The sequence below is a fragment of the Patagioenas fasciata genome, chromosome 8 (assembly GCF_037038585.1).
Source record: "Patagioenas fasciata isolate bPatFas1 chromosome 8, bPatFas1.hap1, whole genome shotgun sequence".
Classification (NCBI taxonomy): Eukaryota; Metazoa; Chordata; class Aves; order Columbiformes; family Columbidae; genus Patagioenas; species Patagioenas fasciata.
In genome coordinates, this window is record NC_092527.1 from 27,975,442 (window position 1) to 27,992,500 (window position 17,059).

Genomic DNA, 17,059 nt, shown 5'->3' on the forward strand with positions numbered 1-17,059 from the left:
TGGGTGCTGGGGGCTGGACCGGGTTGGGAAACCGGGTGGGCTGAGAGCCAGGAACCAGTCCCTTGCCAAGAGCAGGACAGCAAGAGTGCTAGCAGTGCTGTGGGGACTACCTGAGGACATCGCACACACACGGACAAGGTGTGCTCAGCATTCCACACACTAACAGCTCCATCCCACACACGCAAGCTCCTTTTGCCTTCACCTCCCTGCTTCTGCTCCCAGGTCTCGACAGCCCCTTCCTGACCCAGCTCCCATGGCAATTAGCTGAGCTCACTGTCTGCCCTGCCCCAGCACATCCATCATGGATTAGCTATTTTCTATCAGCATTTATCTCCAGGCACTCTCACTACTACTGTGGCAGCCCGATGCCTCCAGCACCCTCTCTCCTGCTACCGGGCAGCCCTGATAAAGGACCACTCTATCTTATCATACTCCCCAGCAGTTATACATTAACGGTGCCATCTCCGAGGCTTGGGAGGGACAGCATGAGCTCAGCCCAGCCTCAGGCCAGCAGTGAGCATCCCTGGGTGCTGTGACAAGCATGGAGGGCATGGGCAGGGCAGGCAGGCTGCAGCCAAGTGCAGGTTGTGCTGGTGAGGTTCCTAACACGGCCCCAAAGCGGAGGGAACTCACCAGGGCTGGGGGGACGGACCCTGCCCCAGCCCAGGGCAAAGGGCAGTTGCTATCGCCTGCCTGCACAGGGCTGTTTGCTCTGTTGCCCATTAATAGAGCCGCCTTATCTGCCAGGCAGGGGCCAGAGGGAGCCCAAAGCCTGTTGGTCAGGCAGGGGCATTGATCGTGGGAAGGGGAGGGGGTGCCCCAGATAACCTCTGCAGACAAATGGGTTTCTAATGGGGTCTTGAGCCTTGCACCCCCCAGCCCAGCCCATCTCCAAGGGGATGGGGGAATGTGGCCCAGCAGTACCCTCACCCCACTTGGGCTGTAGCTCTGCCCGTGCCCTGCGTACCAACCAGAGCCTGGGGACAAACCCCAGCTGTGTCTATGCCCAGCAGACCACAAGCTGCCCAAAGTGCATGCTGGCAGGGCCATCTATGAGGAATAAGGATCCCATACCCCTGGCATCACCTTGGTAATGATACCACACGTGACACCTAGCACGGGGGGTACTCCAGGTGCCGCCAGTGCTGCAGCATGAAGTCACTGGGGTATCCTGCTCCTCCATCCCCAGCACCCCAAGTGTCTCCAAACCCATACCCCATGGGGCACAGGAGTAGGAACTAGGGTCACCTGCCCCATGCCTCCAGGGTGCCAGGTGGGACGGGGGCAGAGGGGCTGGTGGATAACAGGGACACTTTGCGCCCACAACATATCCCCGTGGGGCAGGTGAAACAGCACTTCTAAATGGCATAACTCAGAGGCACACAGAGCCAGGGTTGGTGGGGGGAGCTGTGTACAGGGAGCTCCCTGGGAGGGCAAGGGGTGCACAGCGCCGCGCACCCACCGGCCTGCCAGGGGCGGGAGGGCTGGGGCAGCGGGGCGGGAGGGTGAGTGCCAGCTGGGGGGCCCGGCGGCCGGAGCAGATTGGCTGCCGGCGAGGCCTCCCCGGGCTCCTTAGAAAGGGCGGCGAGCGGGGGAGGCGCCAGGGGAGGCAGCAGCGCTCTCAGCAGCGCTCCCGTCCCGCTCGGCAGCCGGCGGCGGCAGACGGGCAGCGGCGATGCCGCGAGCGGGCGAAGCCTCGGGGGGCCGGGGCACGGCGCTGCTGGCCCTGGCGCTGGCGCTGGCGGGATCCCCGGGCGGCGGGCAGCACTACGACTACTACGGCTGGCAGCCCGAGGGGCTGTCCCATGGGCGCTTCTACGGGCGGGAGCCACAGTGCCTCGACATCCCGTCAGACATGCAGCTCTGTCGCGACGTGGGCTACAAGCGCATGCGGCTGCCCAACCTGCTGGAGCATGAGACCATGGCCGAGGCCAAGCAGCAGGCCAGCAGCTGGGTGCCCCTGCTTGCCAAGCAGTGCCACACCGACACCCAGCTCTTCCTCTGCTCCCTCTTTGCGCCCGTCTGCCTCGACCGGCCCGTCTATCCCTGCCGCTCCCTCTGTGAGGTGGTTCGCGACTCCTGTGCCCCTGTCATGGAGTCCTATGGCTTCCCCTGGCCTGAAATGCTGCACTGTGGCAAGTTTCCCTCCGACCACGAGCTCTGCATCGCCATCCAGTTTGGGAACAGCAAGGCCACCCCGCCACCAGGTAAGCAGGGAGGGCACTACAATGGGATGGGGATGCATGCAAGGCACCTGCCAGCGGTGTGTCCCCATGCATGCGGGGACCTGCATGCGGGTCTCCCTGCAGAACCCCTACACCCCCATCTCTTCACCCCTCAGGGCAGGGCCTGGGGCAGTGGCCAAAGACCCTCTGTCTGCAGGGCACAAGTGGATGCAGTATCAGCAGCATCAGCTGCTTTGGCTGGGCAGCCCTCGCTGTCCTGGGATGTGGGCACCTTGGCCCCAGGGGAGCCAGGCACCTCACTGCCTGCACAGAGCTGCCCCAGGGCAGTAGAGAGCAGAGCAACTGTGGGAGCAGCACTAGGCGTGAACGTGGGATGAGACAGGAGCTTCTGGACCCATGGCAGAGCTATGTCCCTTTCCTCCTACTGGGTCCCATCCCAGCAGCAAAAAGTATCCAGCACCTGTGCGTATTGGCTCCATGCCACTGCTGCAGGGTGGCTGTCCCCTCAGGCAGGGAAGGGGACATCACCCAAAGGCGGTCCAGGGTCAGGATCAGGGCTGTGACACACTTTGGACTGGGGCCACCCTTGTTGCTGCTGCTCTGCCCCAAAGATTGGCAGCTGGATGCGAGGTGTTCTCATAGCACATCCCTCCTGCAAGGATGCTGGAACACAGGTCACAGCATCTCCCAGTGTAGCTGGCCCAGGTGACAGACGTCAGCAGCAGGGAACAGTGACAGTGGCTGGTCTCTCACTGCAGTGTCCAAGATCTGCACCCAGTGTGAAATGGAGCACAAGGCGGATGGCATGATGGAGCAGATGTGCTCCAGTGACTTCGGTGAGTGCTGGGGTCCCCTTCCTGCCCACCCTGGACAAGGGGCTGCCCTCCCCCAGCTCTGACAGCCCAGGTGGATGTTGGCTGGAGGGCACAGTTTTCCAGGGACAGCCCCATGGGAGACCTCCCAAGCCATTCCCTTGGACCCTGTGTGCATGGGATGGGTACACCACAGAAGACATTGGTGGGGGCATAGGCAGAATGGGACACTTGGGAGGGTCACTGGAGGCCTCTGCTGAAACCCCTGCCCAACAACAGCCCCTTCCTTCTTCACACAGTAACTTCCCCAGAGACCCTTCTTCTGGGTGACCCTGGTGACAGGCTGCACCCTGTGCTGTACAGGTGCCTAGCCCAGACCCCTCCCCCAGCAGCACCCTAGCAGTGCCCCATGGCAGTCATGTCCCCAACAACCATGCCCCACGGCTGTCCCACACAGTGGTGAAGATGCGCATCAAGGAGATAACAGAGGAAAATGGGGAACGGCAGCTGGTTGCCGCCCAGAAGAAGAAGGTGCTGAAGCTGGGCCCGCTCAAGCGCAAGGACACCAAGAAGATGGTGTTGCACATGAGAAATGCGGGTGCCTGCCCTTGCCCCCAGCTTGACAGCCTCAGTGGCAGCTTCCTGGTGATGGGCCGCAAGGTGGGCGGCCGCCTGCTTCTCCTTGCTGTCTACCCATGGCAGAAGCACAACAAGGAGATGAAGTTTGCCGTCAAGTTCATGTTCTCCTACCCCTGTCCCCTCTATCACCCCTTGCTCTATGGGGCTGGGCAGCACTAAGGCTCTGCCTGTCCTGGGACTCCTGCACTGGCCCAATGCTGCGCCCCTAGCACCCCAGGAACCTATCTCTGCTCCCCTCAGCCCCTTAGTCAGACCCAAGGACCATGCCCTGCACCCCCCCAGGGCTCATAGCTGCATTCGTAGGAGCTTTGATCCACAGCAAGGACCCCCACCCCCTCCTGAGAGCCCTGCTCTGCACCCCTGGGACACCTGTTCTTCTCCTAGGACCCTTGCACATACCCAGGAGCTTGGCCTGCACCCAGGACTCTTGTTCTGCATGTTTGTGAGCCCTGCTCTGCACCAGAGGCCCTGGGCTATCCCCAGACCCCCTGTCCGGCACCCCAGGGACCCTTGCTTGCACTTGGAATCCCTGCTTGGCCCTCTTGGGATCCCCTGCCTGCACTTGAGAGCCCTGCCCTGCACCCCTGTGTCCCCTACCCAGCTCCCTTATAACATGTTCCAGACCCTCATCCCCCCTAAAGCATCCTGCACTGTCCCCCACCCCGAGCATGCACCCCAGCCCTGTATCATTCCACTTTTGCAGGGACCCACCCCAACCAAGGCAGGTCCCTCCTGCCCCGCCAACCCTGCAGATCCCCAAGACCAAATACCCAGAGCAGCATGGCCTCTGTCTGGGCATCCCCATTCTTCCCATCCTACATGATTCAATGTGGAGGGGTCCACCTTCAAGCCCCCCACCCAGATCAGTCCTGCTGTCTCTCCCGACACACACTCCCTCATCCGCCAGCCCAGGCACCCCTTGCCTGACCACACCACAGTAAATTATTCTGCCTCGAGAAGCCTGTGAACAGTTCCCTGTGTTTCATGGGCAACTGTGCCCTGGGGCTCCCTCAGGGACCCCGGGAAGGATGGGAGGGGGCTCCTGGTCCTGCCCACTGAGTGGGGCAGCCTGGGGGAGCAGGATCACCCTGAGCTCCAGCTCCAGACCCGCTCTAGGCACCGTGCCCAGAGCCGAGGCTGAGCAGCCCAGCCAAGCCAAGGGACGGGGTTCCCAGTGATCACAGCCATCACTGGAGCCCCAGGCTTCCCAGCCACCTCTGCACCAGCTCAGGAAGCGGGGGAGATTGGGAGGACGGAGGGGACAGGGGCATCACTACTGCTGGAGCCCCACGGCTTGGTCTGAGGGTGTTTGCCAGAGAGATGCCTCCCTCTGTCACCCGCAGGGCACAGATCTGTGCGCTGGGAACAGTAGGTGCATGCAGGGAGGCTGGCGTTGAGCATGGTGGGGGGCCAATCCTGGACCAGGCAGCCACCATCCCTGGACACCCACCTCTGCACCACCGGAAAGCCCTGTTTACCCAGCACATACTTGTGTCTGTCTGTCCTGCTGGGTGAGGGAGGCACGAACGCAGCTGCCAGGATATTTACCCAGCACCTGGCTGCCTGACACTGCGGCTTCTCACCGGAGCTGGGCTGCTGCAGGTGAACCTCCCGGGACAAGAGGGGAATTGAGGCTGCGGGATGCCTGCACCCACCCTCCTCCTGGCTGATGAGGCCACTGGGCACCTGCCCTGCACCAGGGTGATCCCTGCTCCTGCAACCCCCCTCCTTGGGCATGACCTCAGCCCCACTAGCTTCCCCCTACCTCCCAGAGCCCCTAAGGGCACTCATGCCCCAATCCAGCTGGGTGGCCGTGCCCCTGCCCCACAACCAGCCAGGGACATGGGGCAGCCAGCCCCTGCCACAGCCTCACATCCAGGGCACCCCCACCCTCCACCCCAGCCAACGTGAAAAAAAAATGGGGAAAAAAAATCAAATATTGTTAGAAGCTATGTTCAGAGCAAGGCGGCTGAGCACGCTGCCATAGGAATAAACATCGTTAATTATGTCATTTTACTGCAAAATTTAAAGTGCGCAAATAAAACCCCATCGCCCAGAGCCCAAGTTTGTCTGTAGCCCTCTGTTTTGCATCATTAGCATCTTTCCAGTGAGTGTTTAGACATACATGGCCATCAGCTCATCGGTCCAAGTGTTTAGTCTAGAAAGACACGTACCTTGTCTCCGTCTCCAGCCATTTGAGCTCTACAGGTCAACTTCCCTGCAGATGAGTGCTCTCACCCCCCACCCAGTGCTCATCCCATTGCAGATACACCCCCACCCACAAACACAATCCCACAGTTCTTGGGGTGCCACACAGCCCCCCCCACAATGCTGCTCCACCGTCCCCAGTGACTGCACACTGACTCCCCCCACTCACCCTGGAAGTACACTCAGCACAGTTCAACACCAGCATCAGCACTGAGTCCAGCTTTTCCCCAAATTTCCACAGCACACAGCTCAAGAGAAGGATCTGTGAGCCCATGGTCCAGACAGCCCCAGGGCTGCCCCACACCAGTGGAATGCACAGTCAGCAGCGAGACCTGGGCCCCCAGCACTTTCCCAGGCTGGTGGGTGTCACAGGCTGGCGGGCACTGGGCAATGCCAGCCCAGACACCCTGGCCAGGGGGAGCTGCAGCTGGCTGGCAGGGACCCAGGCCATGGCCTTTCCCAGCTGCATGGCAGCCAGGGTCACATTCCTGGGATAGCTGGGAGCTTTGCTGTTCACACAGGGAAAGGTCACCCTTGTGCAGTCAGTCAACTGTTGGGACCACCACCCCGGCAGGGCAGGGGCAGTCCCAGCAGGCAGGGAGGGAGCCCAGCAGCGCCTGCCAGAGCAGAGCTGTTTCCCAGCTCCAGCTCAGCACGAGCCAGCCCTGGCACAGCCAGAGGGACAGCTGCAGGCAGCCCTGAGTGGGGGCAAACAAGGCCACAGTAGGACAGAAGATTGAAACTCCAGTTAGCAAAGGGAGCTGGTGGCACAGACACACATCATTTCATCATGATCACCTGCAGATCAGAGAGGTGCTGGGGTGACCTGGGACGGTTTTCATAGGACCAAGACAAGAGCCAGTTAAGGGCAAGAGATTTATTGGTTATTCTCTATATACACATATATATTAATCTGTAGTAGAAAGCAGCAGTCACTAAGTGCATGGAGCAGCACAAACTTGTGCCTCTTCTCAGACTGCAGCTGGAGATCCAGCCACACAGCCCAGCCCAAATTCACTCTCTTGCCTTCTCCGTGCTGCAGCCAAATATGGGGGGAGAAAGGCTAAACCTGCAGGCAGTGAGGCTGAGGAGCACAGGAGGGACTAGCAGGGTCTCAGCTGAGCCAGGACCCAAGACTACTTCTCCTGGAGATGCAGGTAGAGCTCTGACTTGATCCCAAAAATACAGTCACCTAGCACAGTGCTGGAAAAGGTAGGGACATCCCCCTGAAGGTGTTCTGCCCCACCCAGGAGGTGGAGGTAGGACCATAAGTTGGAAGGATGGCTCCTCCATCACTGAGCCAGGCCACAGGGCCTGGGCAAGTACACGGATGGGCCCAGCGAGTCCCAGGGAGCACCCAAGTCTTGGAGCAGCTGCCAAGGACAAGGGCAGAGCTCTAGCACAGGGACCCAGCTGGTGCTGCGGGGCAAGGAGGGCTGGTCTGCCCGCAGCCTGGCGCTGGCAGGAGGAGTGGCAAGCGCATGTGTCCTCTGGCAGGATGATGCCACGCTGGGAACCAAGCAGCACTGGCTCCTGGTGAGCAAGGGCAGAGCACCCACTGTCCTGGATGTCAGGTAGTGCAGGACCCAGGAGCTGGCTGGACCTGTTTTGGTCACTTGATGAGCACCTGGTTGCACAGAGCACACACAAACACTGTCTCCCTCTGGGCCTCCGGGGCTGGAAAGGAAAGCAAGTGTCAGAGATGCTTCCTTTCCCCATCCCAGCCTGGGGAACCCAGACAGGGCTGCCCTGAGAGCTGCAAACCCTTCACTGGTCTGACCTGAACCAGAAAGGTTCTACCAACCCTTTCAACCACGGCTGGGGCAAATCCCCACAGCAGACAGTGCAGGTGGGAGTAGGAGCTCTGCTCTCCCCCACCTCCTCACTCACCTGTGGCTCCCATCACAGCCTTGGGGACTTTGAAGGAGCAACACCTGGAGCAGAAACTGTTCCCACAGTTGCTGCAGCTCCGCTGTAGAGAGAGAGATAGAGGTGAGACACTCCTCTGGCCCCATTCCCAGCCCTCTCCAGCAAACTCCAGTGCCAGAGCACTGCTAACAGCATTCCCTGCTAAAGGGGAGCGAGTGCAAATCCTGAGCCCTGACAGCAACACCAGAGAGGTCATCTGCCAATAACACCCGCACAAGCCACCCAGGCCTAACGTTGGATCTGCATTCAAGCATGCATTAACACCACAGGCAGCCTGTGCCCAGCCCAAGAAATCACTGGGAGCACAGGGCCCAGGAGGTATAAGGACACTACATGACTTCCTATGCTGTAATCCTGGAGGGATGCAAGTTCCAGAGAGTCCCAAAGGTATATCAGACTGAGACAGAAGGAAGGGGAGCAGGCCACAAGTCTGTAGAACACCAGGCAGCAGGAAGACAGCAATGTGAGTCTGGAGGGGACAAGATATACATCCTTCCCAGATCCGCCCAGCGGACCACACGCCAAGCATCACATGCATGGGGCTGACAAGACAGCAGGGGTGGCCTTTGCTCCCCCATTTCCCACAAGCAGCCTCCAAGCTCTGCTTCACAGAAAAGCTCTTAGGCCACAGGAGATGGGCTAAACCAGGGCACAGACCACATGTCTTCTACACCAGCACACATGGGTTTGGCCTGAAGCACCTTCCAAAGCAGCAAAAAGACAAAGGCTCCACAGCACAAGGCATTCCTGGCACCATTAGGCATGTGACAACACCCAGCACTTAGCTGAGGTCATCTGCTGCCGGACTGCCAGGTGAGCACAACACCTCTGCCCCAGGTACAGGCAGTAAGCTGGGGCAGAAGCCAAAGACTCACCCTCTTCTTGAGCACAGAGAAAGTGGCTGCGCAGCCTGTGCAGCTCCCTGGAAGAAGGACAATAGAGGTCAGGCAGGGACTGCGAGAGGCACAGGAATACCCCTACCTGTCACGAAGGCTCAGCTCAGAGACCATGCTGCTGCACCCTCTCATCCCTGCACTTCCCAGGAGAGCTGGGAACACCCTCCCCATGGAGGAGGGAGGTCAGTGGAGGTGTCAGCACAGCCCCAGCAGACACCACAGCACTCTGTCCACTCCCAGTTCAGTGGCCACCACTTTGCTGAGCTCCCCCAAGCAGCACCCGCTCCCAGCCTTACCAAAGTTGTTGCTGGGGTAGCGCTTGCGCAGGCGCTCGGTCAGGCGTGACACCTTGCTGCGGATCACCTCATTTTTGCTCATAAAACCATTATCTGGGAGGCTGAGGTCAAAATCTGCTGAGCACTGAGAGCTCTCATCATCCTCCTGCAGAGAGCAGAGCCAGCTGAGCACAGTGGGGTGGCTCGAAGAACCCCAGGGGGCTACAGGGAAACCCAGCCCACAGACAGGCATCCAACAAGCAGGGTGCTCCACCTGGCATCACCACAAACCACCAGCAAATCCAGCAAGGCTGCCAGCTCTGGATGGGAGGAGATGCCCCTCTTGCACACTTTGGCATGTTAGTACTCACCATGACCAGCAGCTGGTTCTCCTTCTCCCGCAGCATGGGACAGAGAAGTAGCACAGATGGAGTCAGAGGCACACAGCCCAACAGCCGCCCTTCCTAAGCGCCCAGCTTGCCCACCAAGGCCCCCAGCCCTTCCCACTCCAGCTACCCAGCAGGCACAACCCACCCCCGCCAGCCTCAAACCTCAATAGCATCTTTGAACTCTTCATCAGGCTCTGCCTCCTCTGCCTCCTCCACGCTGCCAGGGGTAAGGTCCTGCAAGAGGTTCACAGAACTAGTCCTGCTGTATCCCCGCCCCTGTCCAAAGGTGGGCTTGTGCTTCCCTGGCAGGTTCAAGGACAAAGGACCAGCTGCCCAGCAGACCCATGAGTGAGTCCCAGAAGGTGGGGTGAGCCTCTGCCTCCCCAGGTCACGCCCTTACATCCAGCCGAAAGGCTGAGCCAAGCCACCAGCACAGCAGGGCAGCCCCCAGTAATGCAGGAGGGGCTCCCAGGCTTCCAGCAGAACTGGAAGGAGCTTGCGGGCAGAGGGGCATGGGCACAGCCAGACTGAAGGGCTGACCCTGCAGCTCCCACTCCACAACCACCAGCCCTGCCCTTATCTCACCTCTGTGCTGGTGGGTGTGGGGGTCTGATCCAGGGGGGCAGAAGCTGGCAGGGGTTCAGCAGACTCTGGAGTGCTCTCAATGGGTTTGGTGCCCACACATTGCTCGAGTGACACCTTGAGCTCCATTATCACTGGTAAGAGAGGAACACAGCTGGAGTGGGGAGGCACTTCCCTTCCCCCAGCCCTGCCACATAAAAACTGGCTGCAAGAGCTAATCTCCAGGGCTCTGGATGGGACGTTGGCACATATAACCTTGACCCATCAGGTACCCTGAGCCCTCCTCAGCTCACACACCAACATTAGGGCAGCAAGTAACTTCCATCACAGGCTAGGCAACAGCATGAGCCTTAGTCACAGCTCAGTGACACAGATCTCCTCCAACTGTCCTCTAGCATGTGCCACAGGACAGAAAGCGTCTTCAGCTCTTCTCTTCCCCTCCAATGGCATGTTTTCAAGCCTGCATCATACATTGCCACAGGCACCAAGAGTATTTCAAGTCCTGCAGAGCAGGGTCAGTGACCAAGAGAGGTGCCAATGCTCACGCACAGGCTGCATCACCAGGCCCTGCTTTGCCAGTACAAAGGAGAGTAGGAAAGAAAACCCAGGGTAAAACACACATCAGAAGAGCGTCTTGCCTCACATTTGAGCCCCACCACCTAATCTGCGCTGCTGAGCACCATCCACAGGACATCATTGCACTCTGGGGGGACCAAGTCCCACAGCAGAGCCCAACATGGGACACTGGGCTCACACAAGGGCTGCAGGAGAGGACTGGGGCAGGATCCGTGGCATCAGAGGGCTTTTCCCCAACAGGTCTCTTACCTTGGTAGAACTGGGTGTTGCCCAGGAAGAGGGTGCTGTTGAGGATGGCCAGGACCCAGCAGAGGGGCAACAGGTAAAGGACACAGACAGAGCCCAGCAGCGCTCCATAAAACCTGGGAAGGAGCAACAGGACACAGCAGTCAAGGCAGAATGATTCATGCCAAAGCACAAGCTCCCTTCCTTCACCTGCTCTCTCCAAGTACCAAACACATCAAACGCAGCTCCACAGACCGGGCCCCTCTCCCCGCTAAGCCCCGCACAAGATGCCTGACCCAGTACTACTTACTGGGAAGAGACAGTGGGGTTCTCCCAGTATAGTACGCGGTACACTGCCTCACAGCTGCAGCACATCCCGCTCAGGAACCCCTCCAGCTGGATCAGGCTGTGAACATGACCTCACATAAGGAAAAAAAGCCCCACAAACACACCTGCCTGGGCTCCCCCACACTCATATGCTTTATGGGGGCCAGGCTGACACAAACCCAGGCCCTCCGCAGCCACAGAGAAGCTTCCTGGCTGCAGAGGCCCCAGAAGACCCACAGCTGTGAGGGCTCCAGAGACTCACAAGCTCTTGACCTGGGCGACGGCCTCCTGTCGCGAGAGCTGCACCTTGCGCAAGTCCTCTCGGCGGACGCTGTGGTACCTCCTGTGCAGCAGCTCCAGCTCCAAGGGCCGGGCCCGGCACACCTCCTGCAGGTAGCCCAACAAGGCTGGCACCACGACCGACAGGGCCAGCACCGAGTACCAGGCAGCTGGAAGAGGCAGGACAGCATCAGGCCGGGGGCTCCAGGGCGGGGACCGGCCCTGTCCCCCCACACGCACCTTGGCCGAGGGTGAGCAGGAGGAAGTTGAGGCCGAGGCAGACGAGGAGGGAGCACACGGGCCGCTGCCACCTGCGGAGGAGAGGGACGGTGAGGGACCTGATGCCGCCGGGACGGTCCCGGTCCCGGCCCACACGTACCGGAGGAGGGAGCGGACGCCCTCGGCGGCGTCGCGCAGCGGCTCCAGGTAGAGCTCCAGCCGCCGGTAGCTCCGCACCAGCTCCAGCAGGTCGAAAGCGGCGGCGGCCCTGGGCGAAGACAGCTCCGGCGGGGCCTCACCGCCCCCCGCCACCCCTTCAGGGCTGCCCGCCGCCCCGTCGCGCTCCGCCGCCTGCATGACGGGCTGGGCCGAGGGAGCGGGACCAGAACCGGCCGCAGCGGCCCCGCAGCCACCGAGCTGAGCCCTACGCTGCACCCCACTTCCAGGAAGCAGCCAGGTGCGCCATGACCTCACCCACGGCGTTAGCACGCAGCCAATCAGAGGAGCCAGACGAGGAAGTGCAGGAAGAAACCCCGCCCCTACGCGGGCAAAGGAGCGGAAGAAGCCTCAGCCCCAGAAGTGACGGCGGTTCGGCCGCGCCCACCTGGCCCCGCCCCGCCCCGCCCGACTCACCCCGCGGGGACCCATGCGCGCCCATGGGCGCTGGGGCGGGTCCGGCGCTGCGGGGCTCGGGTCCGCGGGTGTGCGCTAGATCCTGCCACCGGTCTGGGCGCGGGGCTCGGGCCGGTGGGTCCGATCTAGATCTGGGGCTCGAGGCCGACCTGGGGCTAATCAGGGTCCCGTCCCGGTCTGGGTCTGGTCCAGTCTAGGACTCGGTTCCAGTTCGGGTCCGGTCCAGGATCAGGGCCGGGAACTGACCCCGGTCTGGCCCTGGTCCTGGGCTCAGTCCCAGTCTGGATCTGACACTGTTCAGGGTCCGGGGAGTGCGGCCCAGGCTCGGAGCCAGCCCCGGGAGATGCCGGCTGCCCCCAGCCCACCCCTGGCTCTCCGGCAGCCCAGCAGGGCGGGCACGACTGCCCAGCAGTGACCCGGCCCCGAGACAGAGATCCCTTTCAGCCCGGAGTGACGAATCCCACAGGAATGCAGCTGCATCCTGCCCTCATCCTGTCCCTGCAGCCGCTCAGCCCCGGGCACTTGGCGTCCTCCCCGCTCCCTCGCTCCTCTGGGCTGCAGAAGGTGCTCACACCCAGCGCCCGTGTGAGAACCAGGCTGTGCCCTGTCAGAGGAGGCAGCTGGGCTGGGGACAGCCCATGTTCCCAAGGCCAGAGGTTTAAGCCTTGCTACCAGGAACAGTGGTTCAATGCTGGGGAGCCTGCCCGTGACCCCAGAGCACACCAGGATGTTGTGAACATCGCAACAGGCTCTGGGCAGGGAAGCCCCAGGGCTCAGGGCTACAAAGCCAGGTGTGACCTCAGCTCAGAGCCCATCCTCAGCAGGTCCCAGCCCCGGTACAAAGCCCCAGACACCTGGTGAGTGCCAACATTGCTTTATTTGGAAGATGAATCCATAGGCACCAGAGAAAAGGCAGTAGAGGGACAGAGCTGATGTGACAGGCAGGGCTGTAGAAAGCTGGAGAAAGGCACTTGTGGTGGCAGAAGCCCTGCTGGGCATCTGGGACAGCACTGGAGCATGGGGGACAGGCTGTGTCAGAGACCAGCCCTGACACAGGGTAGGAACAGCACGTCTGGCCCAGGGAAGGGGTAGAGGGCCTGGGGTCTGGCAGCATGACAGGGGATCGGCTGGGACAGCAGTGATCCAGTGCTAACCCCAGACGGATCACGGCTGCTGCTCTTCACCGCAACAAAGGCACCAGAGAACCCCAGGCAACAGCCAGAGCCTGTGGCAAGCTGCTGGGGACACCTGTCCTCCATCCCGAGCCCATGCAGAGACTGGGGCAGGCTCTCCCTCTCATTGGGAGCGGTAGAGAGGACCTGCCTCCAGGCAGGATGAGAAGGGGCTTGTGGAAGGGCAGCCCTGGTGCGGTGCTCCTCCAAAAATTCTGTCTCTGGCTGCCCATTGCTCCATTCAGTCCTTCACAGCCTCCTCAGGGCTTGGCACCCAGCAGGCTGTAGAGGCTGATCCACAGCTGGGCTGGCCCCATTGCCAGCCTCCTCTTCTCCTGTTCCCCAAAACAGGCTGTGTCCCACAACGCCTGGCTGCAGCTCCCTGGCAGCCACAGTGTCAGCGGCAGCCCAGCACCACCATGCTGCTGTGCTCACCCTTCCCCTCCACCTCATCACACTGTCTGGGCAGTGCAGGGCCCCAAGATGAAACCAGAGAGTCCCTAGATTAGTGTTTTCTGGGATGATAAACAAAGCACTGCAGAGCCAGGCAGGGCTACAGGCCAGTCTCCACTGCCGACAGCAAGGCCATGTCTGTCGCTGTTGGAGCAGCCGGACCCCGGGACAGGCTCAGTGGCTCCAAGTGGCTCAGAGCCACGAACCTTGCTGCAGGAGGGCAGGGGGAGCTGGTGCCTCACTGCCTTCAACCCCAGAGGCACCTGGCTCCATCCCAGGGCAGTGTGAACCCCAAGGCTAAAAGAATTTACTCCCTGCCCAGGATCACAGGACCAGGCTATGGCCCTCTCACCCTTCCCCTCACCCTGCAGTGACGGAGGCCTTGCTGCCCTGCATGGGCTCAGCCCCTGAACAGGACAGCATGTCCAGGGGGCTGGAATTATGCCAGGTCAGGCTGTGGGGGACCTGGGTGTCTCCACACCCCAAGAGCACAAGGCAGGGAGGGGCTAAGCCCCGTGAGGCTCCAGCAAAACGGAGGACATGTTCAGGCCAGACAGGAGGAGGGGCCCGGGCTGGGGAAGTTGAGATCAGAGCCTCCGTTAGGGAATTGCGGAAGTGCCGTGCGGTTGGGAACGGCAGGAGGGGGCTGCCAGTGGGTTGGTGGAGCTTATGCCCACCCAACCCCACCACACACCACTGCCCCCTGCTCAGCTCCCCCAGGTCAGTCCTCCACCCAAGGGATAGGTCGGTACCCACCTGAGCACACAGCATCTGCAAAGCCAGGGGTAGGGGAGTTGGTCACAGGCCCTACAGGGGCTCCCAGAAATTGAGGTCCCTCTTAGAGACTCTCCACTTGGATCCTTCCACTTGCAATAGCCTACATCTGTCCAGGGCAGGAGAAGGGCTTGTGTAATGGCTGGGTGTCCATGCTGCTTCGGTGGGATGCAGGGGAAGCCACACTCAGGGGAGGTCTCTGTCTGTCCATCCATCTGCGTGGAAGCCTCTGAAGGAAGAGCGGTGCAGTCAGCCAGGAGGGGATGGGGTGGCAGGGTCACTTCTTCCTGAAGAGGGGCTGCACTCTGTCCATGGGCGAGGAGAAGGGGAACCAAGTGCTACAGGGTCTCAGATGATGTCACGCTCATCCCGGCAGCGTCGTGAAAGGCAGTAGAGCCCAGAGAAGAGGTACAGGCAGGCGGTGATGCCCCCGCAGATGGAGGCGCTCAGGTAGGCACCATAGAGGCAGCGCTGGCTGTAGCCTGGCAGGTTGCAATAGCTTCTCTGCTCAGCTTTGTAGCCCATGATGCCAGTGGCGGCTGCATAGAGCCCCACACCCAGTGCCAGGTCATGCACCAGGTTGGTGAGGAGCCATCGGGAGCCCAGCCACGGCACCAGCGCCCAGCGCCCCAGCAAGCTCAGCCCAAAGAGGGCCAGGGTGAGGAGCCAGACCAGGACAGCAGCGAAGAGGGCGAAGTGGGCTGCCCCCTCATATTTGTGAGCCGCCACTGTCACCCAGAAGGCAGCGCCCAGCGTCAGCTGCCCCAGGCGCAGCAAACCCAGGGGGCTCCGCAGGTAGGCGCGGTGGAGGCTGAGGGAGCCGCGGGTCGGTGGTCCCGGAGGCGGCGGCACGGCCGGGGGAGCCGTAGGGGCCATGACGGGGCCCTGCCTGCTCCGGCGCGGGTCGGGCGGAACCCAGGGTCCCGGCAGCGACTTCGTCCCCCAGCTGCTGCCAAACATCTGGCGCCTAACGGTCCACCCCGCGCGGGGCCTCTCTCCTCTCCTCCCCTCCCTACTCCTCCGCGCCCCGCCCCGCCTCCGCGCCTCCCGCCGGACACCCGCTGGTCGAGGCCACCGCCGGGCGGGAGGCGGTGAGAAGCGGCGGGAGGAGCCGGTGGGAGGCGGCGGGGCGGGCAGTGCCGGCGGGGCGGGCAGTGCCGGCGGGGCGGGCGGGGGGAGCGCGCCGAGGCTCCCCCGTACGTCACCCGGGATTCCCTGCCGGTGTGACGCGCACAGGCGCTCCGCCCGGGGGCGGGGCCGCGCCCGCCGCACCTCCCGCCTATTGACGTCACTTGCGCCACGTGTCCCTCCTCCGAGAGGCGGGGCGGCTGCGCCCCTCGGCGCCGATTGGCCCTGGCAGCGGGAGGCGGGCGCGGATTGGCGGCGTGGCGCGGTGGGTGAATGAACGGGGCGAGCGGGGCTGGGCAGCGACAGGATCCCGGTGCGGCGACGCGGAGCGGCCCCGGGAGAGCAGCGGCCAACCGGCGGACTCGCGTCGGCCGCCACCGCCAGGTCTGTGGGAGGGGCCGGCGGGCACGGGGCGCTTGAGGGAAAGTGGGTCACGGCGGGGCCCCGGGCGCCGGCGGGGCGGGACCGGACCTGCGTGCGACGGCCCGAGCCGGGTGCCTCCCGCGTTCCCGGGCGGCCCCGCCCGTGCGGCTGGCCTCCTGCCCGGCGCTTCGGCCCGCCCCCTCCCTGCTGCCGCGGCGCGTCCTTCCCCGCCGCCCGCCCTTCCTCGCCGGGCATCCGCGCCGGGTCCCGGGGGAGGCGGGTTGGGCCGGACGGCGGAAGCGGAGTGGAGCCTGACGTCGTCTCTCCTGTGCTCACAGCGGCCGTGGCCATGGGCACGCCAGCTTCGGTGGTGAGCGACCCTCCGGGGCGGGTAGCGCCCGCAGCCCGCTGCCGCAAGCGGGCCTCGGCAAACATCTTCCAGGGCGTGGGGCTGCCGGAGCTACGGAGCCTGTTCCGGAGCGGCGGGGCCGAGCTGCCCGAGGAGCGCGCCCGCCTCGTCTGGCGGTACGGGGACCAGCGGCGCATGGCGAGGGCCCTGCGGCGGCTCCGGCGGCGGCCGGCCCAGCCCGGCGGCGGAATAGCGGCGCTGCGGCGCTTTAGTCACCTGCGGTAGGTGTGGGCCCGGGGGAACCGGGGAAGTGCGGCCAGGCCGCGTCATTCTCACACACCTCTTCCCTGCAGGATCGCAGAGAAGGGGCCAGAGGACAGATGCGGGGCCGAGGCACCCCTGGGATTCACACAGCAGCACTAAGCAGCCAGTCCACGGAGGAGCAGGGCTGCTGGAGAGCAGGTGCTGGGAACAGCCAGGGTCTCCAAGGACACTAAGTGTACTGGACAGGGTGCAATAGCTAATAAAAGGTGGACAGTGGCAGCTGCATGAGGCTCTGGCTGTGCCCTGCTCATCCCTGGCCTTCCCCCAGGGTGACAGGACCTTAATCCAGGCTGTTGTGCTGGACAAAATGGAAGGGAAAGA

General features: G+C 62.5%; 3 protein-coding genes across 8 annotated transcripts; 1 reads left to right on the forward strand and 2 right to left on the reverse strand.

The window, feature by feature from the left end:
• Positions 1–1,609: 1,609 nt before the first annotated feature.
• Positions 1,610–5,695, forward strand: SFRP5 (secreted frizzled related protein 5). The gene is made up of 3 exons (XM_065843386.2): positions 1,610–2,207; positions 2,945–3,022; positions 3,456–5,695. The coding sequence occupies exons 1-3, from the start codon at positions 1,676–1,678 to the stop codon at positions 3,794–3,796; spliced, it is 951 nt and encodes a 316-aa protein (XP_065699458.1). The 5' UTR covers positions 1,610–1,675; the 3' UTR covers positions 3,797–5,695.
• A 1,012-nt stretch (positions 5,696–6,707) lies between these two features.
• Positions 6,708–12,051, reverse strand: ZFYVE27 (zinc finger FYVE-type containing 27). Of its 6 annotated transcripts, XM_065843795.2 has the most exons (12): positions 11,703–12,044; positions 11,564–11,634; positions 11,307–11,493; positions 11,028–11,123; positions 10,742–10,854; positions 9,920–10,050; positions 9,497–9,568; positions 9,317–9,337; positions 8,967–9,111; positions 8,650–8,696; positions 7,736–7,817; positions 7,318–7,522 (listed from the first exon to the last, which is right to left on the reverse strand). In XM_065843795.2, the coding sequence occupies exons 1-12, from the start codon at positions 11,897–11,899 to the stop codon at positions 7,458–7,460; spliced, it is 1,227 nt and encodes a 408-aa protein (XP_065699867.1). In that variant the 5' UTR covers positions 11,900–12,044; the 3' UTR covers positions 7,318–7,457. The 6 variants fall into 6 exon arrangements, with proteins under 6 accessions (XP_071668154.1, XP_071668155.1, XP_065699867.1 ...); XM_065843797.2 differs by lacking the exon at positions 11,028–11,123 and having other exon boundaries at positions 11,703–12,048; XM_065843796.2 differs by lacking the exon at positions 9,317–9,337 and having other exon boundaries at positions 11,703–12,042.
• A 982-nt stretch (positions 12,052–13,033) lies between these two features.
• On the reverse strand, positions 13,034–17,008 carry MARVELD1 (MARVEL domain containing 1). Its single transcript, XM_065843852.2, has one exon. It carries the CDS (start codon positions 16,609–16,611, stop codon positions 14,923–14,925), a length of 1,689 nt encoding a protein of 562 aa, XP_065699924.2. The 5' UTR covers positions 16,612–17,008; the 3' UTR covers positions 13,034–14,922.
• Positions 17,009–17,059: the final 51 nt, after the last annotated feature.

Bases quoted from the DNA above. Each gene is read 5' to 3' on its own strand.
- ZFYVE27 (XM_065843795.2), bottom strand. From the start codon at position 11,899: ATGCAGGCGGCGGAGCGCGACGGGGCGGCGGGCAGCCCTGAAGGGGTG. The intron at 11,494-11,563 runs GTGCGTGTGGGG...TGCCTCTTCCAG, and splicing joins CCTGCTCACCCTCGGCCAAG to CTGCCTGGTACTCGGTGCTG. The intron at 9,569-9,919 runs GTGAGATAAGGG...AACCTCTTGCAG, and splicing joins CCACACCCACCAGCACAGAG to GACCTTACCCCTGGCAGCGT.
- SFRP5 (XM_065843386.2), top strand. From the start codon at position 1,676: ATGCCGCGAGCGGGCGAAGCCTCGGGGGGCCGGGGCACGGCGCTGCTG. The intron at 2,208-2,944 runs GTAAGCAGGGAG...CTCTCACTGCAG, and splicing joins CAAGGCCACCCCGCCACCAG to TGTCCAAGATCTGCACCCAG. The intron at 3,023-3,455 runs GTGAGTGCTGGG...TGTCCCACACAG, and splicing joins GATGTGCTCCAGTGACTTCG to TGGTGAAGATGCGCATCAAG.
- MARVELD1 (XM_065843852.2), bottom strand. From the start codon at position 16,611: ATGCGCCGCTGGTCCCCGTACCGCCAGACGAGGCGGGCGCGCTCCTCG.